Source organism: Hirundo rustica, chromosome 11 (assembly GCF_015227805.2).
Source record: "Hirundo rustica isolate bHirRus1 chromosome 11, bHirRus1.pri.v3, whole genome shotgun sequence".
Taxonomy (NCBI): domain Eukaryota; kingdom Metazoa; phylum Chordata; class Aves; order Passeriformes; family Hirundinidae; genus Hirundo; species Hirundo rustica.
The window spans coordinates 9,270,243-9,290,063 of NC_053460.1; the positions used below are offsets into that span (position 1 = coordinate 9,270,243).

General features: G+C 40.6%; 2 protein-coding genes across 2 annotated transcripts; one reads left to right on the top strand and one right to left on the bottom strand.

Annotated features, from left to right (window-relative positions):
• Window positions 1-2,186: 2,186 nt before the first annotated feature.
• On the bottom strand, window positions 2,187-16,972 carry DUS2 (dihydrouridine synthase 2). The gene is made up of 16 exons (XM_040075552.1): window positions 16,850-16,972; window positions 16,385-16,524; window positions 15,491-15,536; window positions 14,709-14,800; window positions 13,765-13,808; window positions 13,020-13,080; window positions 12,335-12,382; window positions 11,690-11,755; window positions 9,983-10,053; window positions 9,495-9,581; window positions 9,221-9,389; window positions 8,351-8,472; window positions 5,546-5,689; window positions 4,296-4,383; window positions 3,871-3,944; window positions 2,187-2,681 (listed from the first exon to the last, which is right to left on the bottom strand). The coding sequence occupies exons 2-16, from the start codon at window positions 16,505-16,507 to the stop codon at window positions 2,444-2,446; spliced, it is 1,473 nt and encodes a 490-aa protein (XP_039931486.1). The 5' UTR covers window positions 16,508-16,524; window positions 16,850-16,972; the 3' UTR covers window positions 2,187-2,443.
• DDX28 (DEAD-box helicase 28) lies at window positions 16,554-19,234 on the top strand. Its single transcript, XM_040075551.2, is given in 3 exon segments — window positions 16,554-16,583; window positions 16,586-16,868; window positions 16,871-19,234. Coding segments are annotated over 3 exon segments (2,028 nt in total). The 3' UTR covers window positions 18,586-19,234.
• Window positions 19,235-19,821: the final 587 nt, after the last annotated feature.

Here is a 19,821-nt window from a genome sequence, read left to right on the forward strand (position 1 = left end):
GATGGCATCCTGCAGAAATCTGCTCAGCTGTTCAAATGAACCCAAGATTTACACTTTCTCAAGCAGCACTAGAACACCCACCTCTCACCACGTGTTCTGAATTGCATGGAGTCACTGGCTGGAAGGAAGCAATGTGAAAAGCTTGCACAGGCTGTACCTCACTAAGGAGGCAGGAGGATGCATATTCACATCACATGACAAAATACCAGAAATAAAAACTCCCAAGGTACAAATATTGTTATGAAGGCCTTGGCTCCTAAACTGAATAATCCTATGTCACTTCTGTAAAAAGTTCAAGTTAGCAGTGGCACACTTTCTCCTGAGTAATTTTTTTGGTTTTTTTCCTGAGTCCAAAGAGAAACATAATGCTTCTTATGACTGACTTAACCATAAACTCATCCCAATCCACTGTAACTTCCACTGATCCACAGTAATTGCTGCCATACAAGTCCACACTGTATTTAGGCAGCACTACTTGTATTACCCAAAGATTCAATTTTCCTCTTAGATAGACAATGATTACGAGACTAAGCCAGATCCTTCTGTGTGACAGGACAAGAGGCAATGGGCACAAATTGAAATACAGGATATTCCATGTAGAAGAAGGAAAAACAAACAACTTTTACTTACCTTAAAGGTGCTCAAACACTGGAACGGGTTGCCAAGAAAGGTTGGTTGTAGAGTCTCAGTCCTTGAAGATGTGCAAAACCAAGCTAGACACGGTCCTGGGAAACCTGCCCTAGTTCATCCTGCTTTGAGCATGGGGTTTGGACCACACAATCTCCAGAGATACTCAAACATTCCATGATTCTATTACATTAGACCTTGCAAACCACACTGGTAGCAGGATCCGAAAATTGACTTTTTCTTTATTATTATGGCCCCAATACTTCTGACAAAAGTAAGATATCCAGATAGAACTTGTAACAGGAAAAGGACTGCTTCTGAAATTTCTGATTAATACTGCAAATTTTTTTAGTGCTTCGGAGTAAAACTGTAGCACTAAAATGATATCAAATGCAAACATATTTAAGTGCGTTTACTGCAATGTACAAATTAAACAAGAAAAACTTCCTTCTTCCTAAACTGTATAAATTTACTTTAAATTACTCTAATCCAAACAGCAGACATTTTAACTTCACAACCCCAAATATTATCTGATGAGATATTGTTCTTCCTTTTAAAAATAAGGGTTTAATTTGGCACTATCACTTGAGGAAAAGAATCAAGTTTTTTAAATAGAAAGATACTTTATGAATTACAACCAAATTAATTATATCTTAAACATTCTTTATACAAAGTACTTTAGAGATCATGGCATGATATATCGCCATCATTTTGTTTTTACACCAGAGCTGATAATCTCAAGATCCCTAGCACTGTTGAGGGAAACTAAACCACCACTCCAATAAACTGTTAGTAACAAATCTCTGAATTCTTCTGGCATTCTTGTGAGGAATCAGAACTCTAATTTAAATCAGACAAGTTCAGCTGAATTGCCATGAAGCAGACAGGGTCTGTATCCTCTCTTGACATCCAGCATTTATTTACAGTTTACTTTAATAGGAAGTTGTGATGATGGAAAATGAACATGGGCCTTTGATCAAGATCCCTGTATCTCCAACAGCTGATTATGAGGTCACATTTCAAGAACACAAAGGCCATATTTGGATGGCCATTACTGCAAGTAATCTACTTGGAGACATTTGCAAGGACTTTCAAGTTCAAAAGACAAAAAACTCAAAGGGCCTTCATTCAAAAAAAGGCATTGCTACAAGGCTTGTCTCCAGTTCCTTACTGGAAAGACCCAATTGTTAGCACCCAAGACCACGAAAGGATGGTTAATTCTACTGTCCTATTTCTGAAGGGTAAAATGTAGTAGGAATTATCACAGATGAACATTATTTTAATGCTTCTCTTACAATCTTTAAGTCCTTCTCTCTGCAAAAAAACTCTTGATACATGAGGGGTGTAAACAAAGCTTGCAAAAAACATGCATAAAACTCAGTTGACACAACTGTCTACTTTCCTATTATTTTCCTATGTTGATTTTTCTGATTAACTACACAGTTCCAATACACAGTTCCATTCCTCTGCTTGTGGATGATGCATTAATACATCTTTTACCAGCACACTGTAGACTTATTAAAAATAAAAAACAAGTAATGAAACCAATGACAAATTTTCTTTGAAAATACCTGATATTTTAAAAAAGTTTATTATTGGGATTAACTTCTCCATGTTCTTTAAAATCAAGTTCCTAATTATCATCTGAAAGGCACCATAGGGACGGTGAGTGGTGAACAGTAAACATCTCAGTGGCATTTTTCACAACTGGGAAATTTATCTGTCTCTGAGAGAATCCAAATGAAATGTGAACAGCAAGATATACAAACAGGAGCTCATTGGTAGCTGCATGGGTATGGAACCTCGACTTTCCATGCTATCGTGGCATCTTCGGCACATTCATATCAGAAGTTTCTTCAATAAAATTAGCTTTTTTATGGGAAGGCTCAGCAAGATCCTCTCCATGGTCTCTGCTAATCAAGCGCTCCTGGTCTCCCCTCTTGCGTTTGTTAATCAGGTGATTTTCTCCCTCTGAGAGTTTTCCCTCTGGGACACCCAGTGTTCTCAGACAGACAATAGCTGCAGCCTGTTCTGCCAGTTTCTTGGACTTGTCCCTGAAGAGCAAGCACACAGAGCACACGTAAAAGTAGAAACTGAGGTCTCTACACTGCCAAGAGACAATTTCCTGTCTCTGATGCAACATCATGAAACAAACAGCATTTGTAGCCATCTCACAGCAGAGGAACAAAACTGGCCAGTTCCAGAAATTATTTCAATCCCGCTAGGTGTCAAGTGTTGATGCATCACTCCTGATGCAATATTCCTAGAAAATCTCTCTCTATCAGGTCTTGTCTCTCAAGCTCCATTTCAAAGGTACACAGTCAATGTGTGTTGGCCCACACAATCCTCAGACAGGAAACTTTCACAAATCTGATCACTAAACAAAACTGACTTATGAAGGATCGCTTTTCTTGAAAATGGCTCAGGCATAAGTATACTCTCTGGCAGATGTACAAGTTCATTGATGCTGACAAAAGCAGGAACTATTCGATAATAATAAAAAAATCTGTGATTTCTGAGAAAGATTGCACATCACACATTTGTGGACGTCAGTCTTTGAAAACATTTTCTTCTCAAAATTTTGTATCAGCTGAGCATTACTTCCAAAAGTGTCTGAACAGGAAGGCTGCCAAGCAGTTGTGTGCACTTGTCTTGTTTAAAATGTTCAATGCTGAGCTCTAGCTTTGCAGTTAAATCAAGATCACCTTTGGTGCAAATGCCTCAAGTCAACTCCGGTATTAATAGATGATTGTATAAAATACCATCATGAAACTTTAGAGGAGCTCTGGATGTAGCTGCTAATTAACTGTGATCTCCAAGAACTCAGTGTACTGTCCTGGACTTCACTGGATATAGACACTTAGTCCTGACTTCTTATTGGGAATGGATCTGCTGTAGTGGCTGAAGACATAACCTCCTGCAACACTCCCCTCTGCCTCCCTTGGCTTCTTTCTGAACTCATCAATACACAATGGAACTGGGTCACCTATTCGTTCCCCTTCCAACACAACCTGTGCACTAACACAAAGTGAATTAAAATCTGTAACCATTTACTTGATTATGCCGGTGCTTATTTCCTCTTGTCACATTCAATTCTCAGAAGTTTTTAATCCTTTCTCCCTCCTGGAGTCAGCTTATCATTGATCTTTATCAAAATAAGCTGGAATACCCTATTAATGCAAGCTCTTAAGTAACAATTCAGAAACAAAAATCCAGCTGAAAAATCCATTAAGGATGGCTTACCACAGAGTTGATCTGTATTTTTGCTCAGCTACTGTCACTACTGAACAGAATAATCTATCCAGTGGTCTTTGAACCTGTACAAAAAGAGAATTAAAAGGGAAGGGGCTGTCAAAAGCCAGTCATGTAAGTTACAGAAGACATAACATCATCAACATTCCTTAACAGTCATATAAAGACAAGAATAACAAGTGATATAACTTTAAAATTACTCTAATTCACACCACAAATTTCACCATATATATTCAACATTAAAAAAAAATAGGAAATTGTCCAAACTGCAAATATTTTTGTTTACAAAAGTAAAAAGTAATCAAATAATTCTGAAAGACTGGCAAGCAGAATTTCTCACTACCTTGAGTCCTAAACTATTTAATTTCATATACAAGGCAGCAGAAGAGGTTTGAAAGAGTTTTTCATTGACTCACAGTTTCATAAACAGGCTGAGGATGCTTTTCTTTCCTACACCATTCCAGAAGATACATTTTGGGAGTGATCTGTGGTGGATATTCTCGCCTAGACAGAAAAATTTGTCGTCAACAACTGTACACAAAGTTCTATTTTACAGCAGACAGTACTGCTTATTGTATTACTTCTACCAGTTATTTGAGGTTTAATTTTACAGCTCAGATTATGAAAAAGATGCTTCTTCCTCATTAGATAACTCAAGTAATAGGTGTGGCCAAACATCTAAAATAAAATCTAAAGTTTACTATTAATTCTTCCCGGACATTTAACTCCTGTAGTAATACAGATAGAGATGAGATACCAGAAAGGAGATTCTAACTAAATATGTGACACAGAAGAGAGATACAGTTCGGTAGTTATTATTATTATAAGCACCAATTAAATATCAGTAGAAGAAAGGAGAAGATCCTTCTGTTAAGAAGTAGTAATCAAATGAAAAAAGGGTAGGAAATGTAGGAATTTATTCAGTTACTGACACAGAACTACAGCCCCTTGCACATGGCAGAACAAAAAAACCATAAAATCTCTATTCAGTTCTCAAGGAGTCAGATAATATAACTTCTAATATTAAAGCATTATGACTGGATTTGTGGAGCATTTTACATATCACACTCTTCTTGAGCTGGTTGATAGGCCTATTAGCAAAACCAGCAAACAGGAGTTTAACATTGAAAGTAACAGCAATTCTATAGGCTTCACAGATTACAATTAAAAAATTACATAAAATAGAATTCAACTCCATGAATTCATTTTTTGAGGAATAGCTTATGAGTGGAACACATTTAGAAGACTTCAGATGAGCATGTTAGCTGCTTAGAAGAGTATTAAGAAATTTGTTCAGGACTTCTTACAGAAAAATTATTATGCTTTAGTTTCACTAAAAATAACTGAACTCTACATTTTTGTAATGCACTTTTCTACATAGCCACGTTATTTTTTTTTCTTTTAGAGCACTCAGCACTTTCAATAAGTTAACTGAGAGAATTAAGCAGTCTCAGGAAGCCTGGAACTAAAGAACATCCTACAACATCCAAATGGCACTCAAAGAGTGGTGATTACACAATGATGTTCACTTACTGCTTCATAGGAATTCACTCAATAAGTGCTGTTTTGCAAATCATCATTTTCAAAAAAATGTTAAGAGACTGCCAACCTCACAGTTATTATTCAGAGATGCAAGAGAGTGAAAAAACTTGATTTGCATACTTACTTGTCAAATCTAACAGCCATTTTTATTACATCTGGATCTTCCATTTGGTCATCTTCATCCTGCATCTTGGTTTCTAAAGATGTTTTCTTTGCTTCAAAAATAGCTGTGGTTTCTTCATAGAAGTCACCCATTTCAAAGACTTCACTATTCAAACAGAATTCCTTTATATTAGAGATCAGTTTATATTTTTGTATCACAGTTATATCACATTTATGACAGAAAAAGAAAATGTAGAAATCAATTGTGTTTATAGCATATATTAAGAGTACAGAGAATGAAGTGGAATTGTGGCTATATTCTGCACAGTGACATTACACTGTTTCTCTTTCAATTCTTACCAGACATTGTTGACCTACAAGTAGAAAAAGAATGTTCTGATTTCCAGCACTACATATGTAATTTGTAGCCTGAAAGTGTAGGCAGAAATCAGTCAGAAATACAGATCCTGCAATGTTCAAGTTATTAGCTCATTTAATAACTTGCAGTTGGATAAATCAGCAAAGAAACATCTCAAGAGTGACTCCTGGTGCATCAGCTCCACAAGGGCAATATGAGCAAAAAGTAGGAAAAATATTCTTCTTCTAATTATAGTGAATGAAAATACTATAAACAATAAACCCTACAGCATCCAAACCCCTCAAAATCTCAGATATTCTGACTTCAGAGTACTATTCATAAGCCCAAATAAAGAGAAGGAGCAATCAGGATTTTAGTCAAAGGCAAAAGCCTCAAACCCTTTTAAATTTCAAATTCATGGCAGGCTGGATCTACTTTGAAAACATGAGAATATTGATTTTCTGCAGATGATAATGGCAATAAAAGCTGCAGCATAAAAGAAACTTTTACTTTCCTTTAAGATGATGCTGGTTGATATGGGGCTGTTCAATGACAAAATGAATTCTGCCCACAAAGCCATCTCCAATGCTCCAAGCAAAAAAGCAATGAAGCTGAACAATACTGACTTATGCTTCTAAGGGAAGGCAGTTTATTACATACTGCTATGTAAATGTTTTGTGGGCAGAGCAGCAGGCTGTTCTCTTGCATTCAGCACCGAGGTTAAAGCTCAAATGGCTGTAACCTATCCTCACCACCAGGAGACAGCAGAATTATGCACTACTTTCGTCAGAAGATTTTAAAAAACCTTAATGTTCCTCAGTTATCTGGACATGAAACAGGTTGTTCAGAACAGGGGTTAAAGGACCAAGTTTGCTGGCAGAAAGCAGTTCCATAAATTTTCAAATGGTTCTCTCTGACCCCCTCTCCTGCACACACATTGCTTTAGCCCATTTTGAAGTTGGTGCATCACATGTACAACAACTGAGAGTTTGATTTTGGAAGCCCCTAAAAGAATTGTTAGGCATAGCACATAAACCCCATAGTTTTACACTAGATCTCTACCCAGTGTCCATGAACTGTGACACCTTGAATTACCTGTGTAAAACTGTTACTTTACATAAACATACAGTATTTATTTTACATACCATGCATTGCTATCCATGCAGCAGAAAACACCACCACCCTTGGGGCTAAGACTTTACTGAATTTTACAAACTTAAGATTTGAGTTCCAATCTATACTACATTTTTTTTTCCTAATCTCAAAATCTATAATCAAAACAGATAGTCTGATGGCATACTAAAATGTCTTAAATTCTTTAAGTTGCCAAAGTGAAAAGTAGTTTTCAAAGTTTAAATGTTGTTCATGGATTCCACTGCTCCTTTAAGAACAATGAAGTCTATTTCCCTTTATATATACAATACAAATTCCCTTCATTGTACTGTAATGTAATAATTATGGGCAGAATTATTTATAGAAAGACAAAATTGGTAAAAGGCAATAAAATGGCAAAAGGATTGCAGGCATTTCCATGCATTTTGAACATGAACAGAATGCTGATTACGGCTTACTAGAAACCAATAATTATTTTTCAAAATATTTCCAGATTTCAACATTTCCATCCATTTTCATGCACATTAGAGATCAAACAGTTTCAGACTGCTCACTTTATAAACAACAAGGAGACTCTTCCCCTCCCTTCCATCAGAAGGGTAATTATAAGACACAACATGGATACGACATGTGCAAGCTCAGAGCTTTATTTCGTTCAATTTGGGATGTGTCCAAACCTGAATTCCCCTAATTCTGTGCAAAATCTCTATTCACCTGCTTCTTTTATGGTTTCTCTCAAAATTTTTGTTCTTTCACTTCTGTCTCCCCCACTGAGAATTTTCATCCAGTCCGTTTCAGATATGCAGGATGACAAGATTTTTTAAAGCTACTATATTTCCTCAAAAAGACTGGCATCATCCATTAGGATATTCCAGGCATGAAAAGCAGCACAGAAAATCACATTTAAGTACCAGACAACCTTGATACATGGTTTTGAGTTTCTAAATGTTCATCTTAAAACAAATGTTATAAATATTCCAGTAACATTAAAAATCCCACCTGCAAGAGGGAGAGCTACATCAAATAAATATCCTTGGAAGATGACAAGTTTCACAGAATTTCAGACAAGCTGAAATTTGTCTTAATCACTTAAGGAAAATACTGGATAAATGCTTGTTATCAGTGGAATGTCCCTCAAATTAGTGTGCTGAATAGAGAGAGTTTTAGGGTTAAAGATTTAACATCTGAGCATGGAGGAAACCTGGAAAAGTTTACTCTGTTATTTCACGTCTCCCATGTGGATTTTTAGGGTTTTTGCAACGTCTCCTGACAGTGTGAAATGCCAGGCAGTGCTAGACAGAGAAGTGGTGTGCAAGTCTGACAGAGCACAACCCCTTTTCTGAAGTCCGTGCTTACCAGATCTCCTGTGTTGTCTGTGCAGCGTGCAGCTTCTTACCCTGAGTAGTTTCCAGCTGCTCTCTTAACATCTGACACAAGCAGTATTTAGTGTTGGTGTAGTGATTCTCATATCTCACTGCCTGATGGAAAGAGACAAAGAATTTAAAAACACACCAAACAAATTTATCCTCTATACTGCACATGGTTTCTTGATGACAATAATTTTTGAAAGGCAAACCACAGGGCAGTCTCCTCAATAACGTATTCATGAATGTGACTATAATCTGATTATTTTGGCATGACTTCACCAACTAAAGTTCAACTGACTCACATACTTCTGAAGAAAGAGTTGACCTGTTAACATCATTGACTAGCAATGCACTGATATTTTAGCAAGTAACTGGTTAGTAGCAAGCTCTAATATAAAAAATAATTTGAATTGATGACATGATCAAAGTAACAGATTTCTGAATAATTTCCTATTACATCATTAAAATTTTGTCTTCTGAATAATGGATAAAACTATTTATTAGATGACTTGGCTAATAGAGCTACAGTACTACAATACAGCATTACTTTATTGGCAACTTTGAAAGAGTTGGACTACATATTTTTAAATTTCTTGACATTTTTGATAGCCTGGTAAGTCTCATAAAGTCTCAAAGAAACTAGGGGTAAAAGACATGTTTTCTGATTTAATTTTTTTTTCTGAACAAAATCCAACAGAGGAAGCAGGGGTTGATTGCAGGGCTCATGTCACATGCACTACGTTAATATACCCCCAGAATCAAGTCTTTGAAATGAAGAGGAGTTAAGACACGGCAGTAAGATTTGGATTAAAAATTCTAGACAATGTTAATTACAAGTAAGTTCTTTAAAAAAACATACATATTTGATGTAATCTTGCATGACATCCTTCAAAGGGCAAAACCCCTCTTTTCTGAAGATAGAGGGGTTCCACATGGCAGCACGAGCAATCATGACTGATGAGGCAGCTGTTGCTTTCTGGAAGGTCTCAATGTCTGCATATTCTTTGATGAAGTCATGAGATCCTCCACTAAAAATTAACAACACTAATATAATTAATCATGGCTCTTTTTCCTGCACTTGGAAATCTTAAGTACAGGCTTCTGCTATTAATGAGCTAATTAGTTCAACTTACTTTGCTATTACTGGAATGGAGACAGCTTCAGATATGGCCTTGATCACATCACAGTGGACAGGGTGCTGCGGCCTCTCCTCCTTCTTCCTTTCCAACAAACAAAAAAAAAAAAAGACAAGACCAAAGATTTCCTGTGGAATTTAGAGATCTCTAAACTACAGCAGACATGACACAAGGATTATTGGGATATACTTGTTTCAGCTTATTTATTTTATATATTTGATTTTTTTAGATACAAAGTATGCAAGATAATTTTAGTTTTATTTGGTCTTTGAGAAAAAGTTTTTAGGAAAAGAGCAGCAAGCAGTTCAATTCCTTAATTACTGACTTGATTTCCTAGAACACCAATTCAGTTAACAGTTGAAATCAGAACCACATATTGCATTTAGAGTATAGAGTATACTCACATCAGCCATATCATACATACTGTGCTACAGTCATCAACAGACTAAAAAAATCTAAGTCTTTCTTGCCTAAGATCAATTTACCTTCCATGGACTGCAATGGCAGCAATGCCAGTTTTCTCTATTCTCTTCACCAGATTCACAGTATCCTCAACCTGAGGGATAAGAGAGACATGATTTTAATTCAAAGCAAAAGGAATAGCTATCACGTGACCCTTGTACAAACAAATGCTGCAAGTCTTTTATCAAGAGGGATGTGAGTCCTGTCTTTCATCAAAAACACATGTACAACCATTTAATACATGCTTCAATTAAAGAACTACATGGAAAAAATAAGAACCTATTTTCAATGCTTCCTCGAACCTATAGATTACAAACTTTCTCAAACCAGTTAACGTAATCCTCTGTAACAGGAGAATATTTTCCAACAGGTTTTCAGATTGTCCATTGAAAATGATTAGAACACTTGATTAGCAAGTCCTCTCTAATGACTACTCTGTAAATTGTGATTAAAATGCTTTTCAGAAAGAGGATGTCTTCTGAAATCAACCCAACATGCAATCACTCAACTACAAATAGTCCTCTCAGATGTCTCTTAAAAATGTTAACCAGCATCTCCAAAATTCTAAGGATATTCATACATGCCCAGTAAATCAAAAGGCCCAGTATATCTTCAAAGAGGTAAAATCCTCTTAATAAGCAGAAATAAAATTGACACTGTGCTGCATTAGCCTGTCTTATGCATCTTTAGGGAAAGGGAGAAAGAAAAAAAGGTAAGGTGAATTTTCCTTTCAAAAGCTGGAGCCTCATCTCAAATGCATCAGATTGAGTCTTTGGAAACTGCAACACGTCCCAGCTGGCAGGGATGCAGAGCCAGAAGCTCACCTGCTGTTCTGACGGATGGCATTATGCAAAACCAGCTTGAAACAAAAAGAAACTCTAGGATAAAGGTGCCAGTTCTCTGATTTAATACATCAGAACCAAAATGATCTTAGACTCAGTTACTGATTCTTTTCACACAAGCTTTGTTTGTTTATCCAAACACATAATTGCCTTCTGAACAAAGCTGGCTTAGGTACAGTTCATCCACCTACTGAAATATCTATTTAGGTCATATGCAATCATAGTATCTAGGCAGGTAATTAAATACTCAATTGCAAAATAATCAGTCTTTAAAAGAGAAGACCCATCATCTTTTGAGATTTAAAAGTATGTAGAGAATTCATATGCAAAAATAAAAAATACAGTAAAGAAGCTACATCAGCTGTAAAAAAGTCTGGAAAAAGATCCTGAAAAAGACAGACTGGTAACTTCACTGGCTGTTCTAATTGCAAGAACAGGGGAAGGGTATGGAAGAAAAATTAGTCTGAAAGAACAGAAAACAATCATCTATTGGCTACCCCATATGAAAACCAGGAATTAACAGCATCTACTGGCTGCTCGAGGGTACACCCTTCTGTACCTCTATGACATAAAAATGACTTAGTTGAGAAATTTAGAGGACGAAAGCCTCTGTGCCCTTGCATACCATGGAATCTGACAAGCCCAGCTTCACAGTCTCTGTGCACCTGCAGGTCAGATCACCATTTAGGCTGGGACAGCAGCCCAAGCAGAAATTGTAATTCCAAGTGCTATTTCACAGCAACAGGAGTACAGTGAAACATACTAGAACAACATATAGAACAACTACACAAACTATAGAACTAGAACTATAGAGCTAGAAATAGAACAACTGATAGTAAATCAGAGAAATAACAGCTGACACTTCAACACAATGATTTACGTTCTTACTGAGGGCAAAATGCGGATTTTGCAGGTTACTGGTTTACAAATTCCTTTAACAAGGGTGGTCAATATCTAAAAAAAAGAAGACAAAAACTTGATCACAAGAGTGGCATTACTTAAACTCTCCTCCTTTCTCTCTTGAAAATAAGTTAGAATAATCTAACACTGTTTGCTATTCCTCTATAAAGAATCTTACGTGCTTGACAGACATTCACAATCCATAACTGAACACACAATTTCATTCAGTAGATACACAAGCCTACTTCTAGTCTAACACATTTTTACTTCCACTTTGTTGATTACAAGTGGATTTTTAGAGAGCAATTAACTGTTGCTGGAGTTTCAACACTGCTTTTAATATGATGTGACCAGTGAACCCTGAAAATTTCAGATTACATGCATAGACACATGAAACTTACAAACACTGCACCCCATTGAAAGTTTTTAAACTGAAAAAAAAAAAAAAGTAGCAATTTTATAATCCAGACAATGATAAGGAGAACTAAATCAGGAATATTTATCTATAACCTTAACTCCAGTGTCCTAAACTGAGTATTCCACTTAGTTTAGATCACAAATTTGTTGTCTATGCAACTCATTCCTGCTGCCAGTAGAGCACAATTCTTTCCAACCCCACCAGGTGATACTTACAGACTCTATTTTGTCAGGATCAGACAGCAGCGCTGCTCCCATACCTCCCTGGGAAAATAGGCAGAAGCTGTTACCCACTAGGCAAACACATTTTTCAACTCAATTGTTTTGCCTAACAGCAGGCCACAACAAAGGCACAATGTTATATTAAGGAAAAAATGGCAAAATTTAAAATACAGGAGCGTCAGTGAACACCTTGGGGCAACATTTCTTAGACCCACATGAGAATAATTAAGCAGTAATTCAGGGCATCAGCTTGCTCTCATCACTTTAGGGAGCAGACAGGATTTCAAAAGCTATTTTTAGCAAATATAATCATCCATTTTCCCCTCATTAAGTGACAGCTGAACAGATTTACTGTTTTAACATTACATAGTACAGTTGAGAGGTCTTTAAGTCAGTACTTTTTGTCTACACACAACATTTTAAAAAAGAGACTAAGACAAATTAAGTGCCTTTATTGAACAGAAATAATGAAAAATTAACATAATTATGAACAATTTAATATTTTAGCTGTTCTTCCCACCCTGTTTCGTCTGCATACATAGATGCAGAGACCAACAACTTTTCTGGACCCAAACAACTATTGTTGGAGAATAACCATTCATTAGCAGTTGAACTTCTGGTCTTTTACCCTAGTACAAGACAGAAAATGATAATTTAAGGGTAATCAAAATCCACTTGCCTTAGTAGAATACTCTTTTGGGCATCCCATGTTGATATCAATACCAGCCACATCACTCTCTCTGAAAGAGAAGGAAAAAATAAAACATTTTTAGCATATCAGAACAAGAATCAAGAAACAGATATCTTTCCAGGTAATTTGTTCCATCATCATTAAGGCTTAAATGAGAACTTAAGGTAAAGTTTATTTGAAATTCTGAAGTTTTAGCTTCTCACTTAGTTAAATATATAAATTTTAATGATAGTCTGAAGATCAGATTGTCCACAGGTTTCAATAACCAGTGCTGTGCAGAAGCTGTAAATACTCATCTTAAATACCTTCTATACACTTAATCCTATATAAAAGACATCGACCACTAAATTCACCACTGTCACTACAGCAACTCCTATTGAAACTTCCATCTATTTAAATGGAGGCTTAAAACCACCTTTTTGAGAACCACTTTCATTTCTGCACAATACATTACTGGAGGCTTTAAACCACAAACAGTAAGGGACATTTTCAGGTATATTGGTCTTGCAGCTGTGCAATACCCAGGGAAATTCAAACTGGACAGATCAAGGACACACTTGCACTAGCAAAAAGCCATCCCGGGACAGAATTCATTCAGCTGCACTTTTCTTTGTTCTATCAAGAGCTAACTTGATTCTCTAAATCATAAAAAATTGTCTTCTACAATAATTCCTCTGTAAAAAAAATCCCAGACAAACCCATGGTGGGAAGGAGGTGAGAGAAGATGACTTACACAAGCTTAGCTACTGCCAAGGCTCTTTCAGCATCTGCTGAACCCTGTTGGTAAAAGAAGAGGATTTATAATTACAAAATATTATCAAATTAATAAAAAACCAAGGTGTTTACTGACACATGTGTACAACTATATTTGTTCTGAGCATTTAGTACAGACAGAGACCCATCCAGAGGCACACTGGATAGTTAAAACATTTACCTACAGCATGTACTGGAGTCAGCCACTGGGTGATAAAAGGTGAGACAAAAAAGGATCAAGAGATCTGTCTGCCCACTCCACCTACAGCAATATCAAATGTTCTCAGCCCCTCAGCAATAGATACCTGTTTTAATGTTCTTAAGAAGCTCCACTCATAACAATTCTACAGACTCTACAAGCAACCTATTTCAAGGCTACATTACATTAAAAGGTCTTTTCAGTATCTAATGCAGTCCACTCATGCTTCTCCCTCCCTCCAAGTCCACCATCTCTTGTCCTACACAGAGTGGTCTCTAAGAGCAAATTACTGTTCCTCTTCAGCAGAGAGAATCTTTGTGCAATCATTTGTGCAATGCTAATGCACAAATTAATCCTCTCTTACCTATACTAAACAACGCCATTTCTTTCAGTCTTTCCAGTGAGACTGTTTACAAGACAAGTTTGGAAACATATCTAAGATACCTGTTACAAAAACTAGCTGCTGGAGAGCACAGAGGTTATCTTAAAAGGTTATCTTAATCACCTCTTCTGAAAACTGCTGCAAGGAAAGCTTACAATGTAGAATCTTGATATGTACCAACAGCTCAGAAATTCTGCAACACATTCTTGTGAAACTTTACCTGCCCCTGAAACACCAAGAAATTGACCGTCTGCATCAGGGAGAGCTGGTTTAGACAGATACCAACATGTCACCAGCACTACCTCGTTTACCTAAGTTGTTAAAAGAGTATCTGGTTTCTTACCATTTGGAAGACAACATGTTCTCTCTCCCTTTCACAAGTTCTGAAAACAATTCTCTCATTAGGTGCCACAAAATCCACTGTTTCAAGTACTTCTGTATGAAATGAGAAACAGATAAAAAAGAAAAATTCTATATAGATTTAAAAATATTAAAAAGTCATATGACCCTGTCATTTGTATATAAATGAAATGCCATCAAAGTCATTTGATGTTCTTTGGAAAGATGATGAGTCAGCCAGAATGAACAGTACTATTTTTGGGAAGGGGCAGGAGGAGAGAGGAGATTGTAGTGAACTTCTGTTTTCCAGCAGGGACACTGCAAACAACTGTTTCTATGCCACTCAAACAGGGCCAGGTTTCAAAGATCCATTTTTAAAAACTTGCAGTGACAATCATGTTATTCCAAGTTCAGCCTATGGATTTAAAGTTAATAAATGAATGATAAACAGTGAGATCTTGTATGTGTTGCTTCCTTATTGTAGTAGACTAAAAGGTGCGTATATTATCATGTCACAAACAGCTAACATTTAAAAAGACGAATGATTGGAAACTGTCTCTACTCCAGTCCAAAGAAACTGGAAGTCTGAAACTATAGAGCAGCAGACAAGTCTAAGGTAGCACCTCAAAAGCTTACTCTAAGCCCCTAGACACAATTCAGTGGGATTATATGTACTGATACATCACTATAATCACTAAAAAATGCTTCAGAGAAAAAAAATTACCCTTTCTCTTAATTAGAAAAGTGACTTCTCACATGTATTATCAAAAGAAATGCCAAACTTACCATTTATAACCCTCTTACACTGCAGCATCTTTATGTCAATCAGCTCCTGAGTAGAAAGGATAAAAAAATCTCAGTGAGTTGAATTGTTTCAACCAGTCAGCTCTAAACAGTTGCCCATTTTATTAAATAATGATCTAGAGAGACCAACTTCTCTGAGCAACCTGTCCCAGTACCACAGCACCCTCTGGTTAAAGAACTTCTTACAAATTCTAATGGAAAGCTCTCCTCTCTTTAGCTTAAAATTGTTCCCCGTTGTCCTATCACTATCTGTCCTTGTAAAATGTTCCTTTGCCTCTTTTTTAAAAAACCTCTTTAACTACTGGAAGCACTCAGTGAGGACCCTCCTCAGAGCCTTTTCTTCTCCAGAGAGAGCAATCCCAACTCTCTCAGCCCACGTTTGTAGGAGAGGTGCTCCAGCAGTCTGATCATCACTGCGGCCTCCTCTGGATCCACTCTAACAGGTCCACACAGTTCTTGTGCTGAGGACTCCAGACCTCAATTTCAGCCAGCTTTAAAAAAAGTGTTTAAGAAACAAGGAGAGCAATGCTATGACTGAAATACAGAGGTGCACAGCAAAACTAACCAGATAAGACATGAAGTCAATCTTCAAAGATCTGACTCCACCAAAAAAACCCCAAAACTACCTCTGCACACAACTAAAAGTACAACTTGAGGGAATTGTTTCTAAATTACTTGAAATTACTGAACAACTTTAAAATATGGATTTGCAATAACATGAGAAATGCCTCAAGACATAGAGATCCATTTTTCCTCATTTTTAATGGAAAACTTTGTGTAAAAAGAACAAGTCATACAATGAAAAAAGTCCATTTGTACCTTCCTTAATAACAATGCTATCAGATAAAACCGCCTCATCTGCTCCTTTCTCCATACCTCGCAGTACACGATATCGGCACCATAGTCCAGAGCAAGCAGACGCATTGGCAGGGTGCCCACTCGCACCATTGGAGCCAGGATCTTCTTTCCTCTAAAGCACAGCGGTGTGTTCACCGTCATTCCCGTCGCTGTACCACCTGAAAAGAGAGAGCCCAGGGGGACTGCCATGGAGTGTCATTTCCTACCCGCAAACGCAGATGTGTCCCCTGCCGGGTATGGGCGGTGGGTGCCCCGCCAGGTGTGACAGGGCTCGCCGGGCAGCGGGGACCGGGCTCACGAAGCGTGAGGGAGCCGGGGGATGCTCCCCGCCACACGGGCTCCTCCCCGGGCGAGGGGCCCCGCGCCGCCCCTGCCAGAGCCCCCCAGGGCCGCGTCTGCTCCCGCGGTGCCGGCGCAGGGAAGGCTCCCAGCCGGCAGCGGAAAAAGCCGAAAGAAGGGAGCGGCACCGCCCGCCGCACTCACCCTCCTCGCGTGGCTCTGCCGCTCTCCGCGGGGCGGGGAGACCCGGGGCCGGCGCCTCTTGCAGGCGTCATCGGGCAGCGCCGCCGCCCCACGTGGGGGCCGCGATGGCGCTGGGCCGGGCCGGGCCGGCCCTGGCTCTCCCGCTGCTGCTGCCGCGGCGGCCGGCGGGCAGCGGGACAGCGGCGGCGGCGGGGAGCCCGCAGCCCCCCGGGGCCGTGGTGCGCGTCCCCTGGGCCCTGCGGCAGCGCCTGCAGCGGGGAGCGCAGCGCCGGCGGCGCGAGCAGGGGGAGGCGGCGGCGCAGCGTCCCGGGAAGCTGCTGCTGCGGAGCCGGCGGCCGGAGCTGAACCAGCCCCGCTGGCAGACCGTGGGGCGCTGGGAGCAGCCGCCGCTGGTGTCGGCGGGCTGGAAGCACCGGAAGGCGTACGGGGATTACTTCCAGCTGGAGCCCTCGCAGGAGGCGGCTCCCGCCCTGCAGGCGCCGCCGGCTGAGGCGGGACGGGGCCCGACCTTCGCCGAGCTGGGGCTGCGGCCGGCGCTGCTAGCCGGCCTGGAGCGGCTCTCCATCGGCCGGCCCACGGCCGTGCAGCGCCTCGCCATCCCCGCGCTGCGCCGCGGCCGCAGCGCGCTGTGCGCCGCCGAGACGGGCAGCGGGAAGACGCTGGCGTACCTGCTGCCGCTGCTGGAGCGCCTGCTCGGCAGCCCCGAGGCGCCGGCGGAGGCGGCGGGGCCGGCGGCGCCCCGCGGGCTGGTGGTGCTGCCGTCGCGGGAGCTGACGGCGCAGGTGGGCGCGGTGGCGGCGGCGCTGTGCGCGCCCGCGGGGCTGGCGGTGCGCGGCCTCACGGGCGGCGGGGCCGCGGGCGGGCTGCGGAGGCAGCTGCGGGCGCCGCCGCCGGGCCCCGCCGTGCTGCTGGGCACCCCCGGCGCGCTGCGGGAGGCGCTGCGCCGGCGCTTCCTGGCCCTGGAGAGGCTGCGCTGGATGGTGCTGGACGAGGCGGACTCGCTGATGGACGAGTCCTTCGCGGAGCTGCTGGAGGAGATCCTGGCACACGCGCCCCTGGCCGCCGGCGCTCCCGGGCCGGCCGGTCCCGACGAGGAGAGGACGCAGGTGGTGGTGGTCGGAGCCACCTTCCCCGCGGGGCTCAGCGAGACGCTGGCGAAGTTCACTGACGTGGGCCGGTTTGTCAACCTCAGCACCCAGAGCCTGCACCGCCTGCCGCCTCACGTCCAGCAGAAGTTTGTCCGCCTCAAAGGCCGGGACAAGCTGCCCGAACTGCTGCAGCTGCTCAAGGAGCGCCCGTCATCTGGCGGGGCCGTTCTCATCTTCTGCAACACTGCCAGCACTGTCAACTGGCTGGGCTATATCCTGGACGACCACAAAATCAAGCACCTGAGGCTGCAGGGGCAGATGTCGGCAGCTGCTAGAGCTAGCATCTTTGCCTCTTTCCAGAAGGGTGACGTGTCTGTCCTCATCTGCACTGACCTTGCTTCGCGGGGGCTGGACACCAGCAGTGTGCAGCTAGTGGTCAACTATGACTTCCCAGACACCCTGCAGGACTACCTGCACCGTGCCGGGAGAGTTGGCCGGGTTGGGAGCAAGGCACCTGGAACCGTGGTTAGTTTTGTCACCCATCGGTGGGATGTGGACCTGGTACGGAAGATAGAGACTGCAGCCCGGAAGAGGACAGGTCTCCCAGGCATGGACGCTATTAGTAAACCTGCACCTAAAGGAGGTTGACTCGGGTTGCCAGGCATTCCCTGGTAGGGGCTTACCTTGAGGTCATTCAGGCAGAGTGGATGAGCTGCTGTGTTTAGGGCAGATTGAAAGAATGGAGTTGAGTTTCAGAACCAGGTGATCAGGTTAGCTTTGTGCACGGTTCTGGAAGCTGCAATGTTCATTTGCACAGCCATCATAACATGTGGCTTTCCCAAAGGAAACTAGTAAGTGATAACAGAATGGTTTTGGAGAATATTGAAGAATTACTTGGTTTATTTACTTTGATACATAATTTCAATTCAAATCCAAATGAGAGTATGTATGATTTATAGCTCTGTTGCATTTTATTACTGCCCACCACCGTCAGCTAACGTTTGTTGTTAAAGCTTAAAAAATGCTACAGTGGCAGGAGAAAAAACCTGACCAGTTACAGACACAAAGGACTAAAGGACAAAGGAGACTTGATGTTCTTGTGATGTAGCAGTTCATTCAGAGAATTCTAGACTGGGTACCTGTAAAGTACAGTGGGAATGAGAAGGCACAATAAAGCTTGAGGCTCTTTCAAGGCCTTTTTTTGTTATTTTATGGTTACCTTTCACTGAGAAATGGGATCTTGCTCCTTCATGTTATAGTAAATAAAATTAAAAAGTCCTAAAGTGTTTCCTGCACATTTTCTTCTGCATACTGTAGTGATATATCCAGTTTCTGAACTGACTGAAAAAAAACCAAAAAACCCCAAGACACTGAAAGATGTCTTCTGTTAAATGAAAGAAGTGTGTTGACTCACAGGTTCTAGTGACTCTCATGTAACAGAGTGAGTGTAGGATTTCTTTTGAATGTTGTGCCTTTGTTCTATTTTTCTTCAAACCAAGAGAGTTGAAATGAGGCTGAGGTTAGTTCTTATCTAGCTGCTAGTGTGTATCCATGGTAAATAATCACACAAATAAGCATTTTAGCTCTGATTTCTGTTGCAGTGATTTGCCACAACCCTTTCCTTTAGTGGCTGTTTTTCCCATGCTATCTACTTTAGGCTGTGCAATCACTCACATAGAAATATAATAGAGAAATATATAGAATATAGATTTCTACATTATGTTGAATGAGAAGATCACAGCATTGGATCTAAATCTAGTTCCAAAGGAAGTAATTCAGTGGATCTACTCCTAGTATACTGAGAGTAAAAGTTAAACAAAGAGGAAGCTTGCACAGATAGTCACCCAAAGGCAATGACCTTATCCTGTTGTACATGTGCTCTGT

Coding starts and splice junctions, on each gene's coding strand:
- DUS2 (XM_040075552.1), bottom strand. CDS start 16,507: ATGACGGTGAACACACCGCTGTGCTTTAGAGGAAAGAAGATCCTGGCT. Junction 13,809..14,708: donor AACATGTTGTCTTCCAAATG/GTAAGAAACCAG, acceptor TTTTACCAACAG/GGTTCAGCAGATGCTGAAAG. Junction 11,756..12,334: donor ATCCTGACAAAATAGAGTCT/GTAAGTATCACC, acceptor TCTTTTTTTTAG/ATATTGACCACCCTTGTTAA.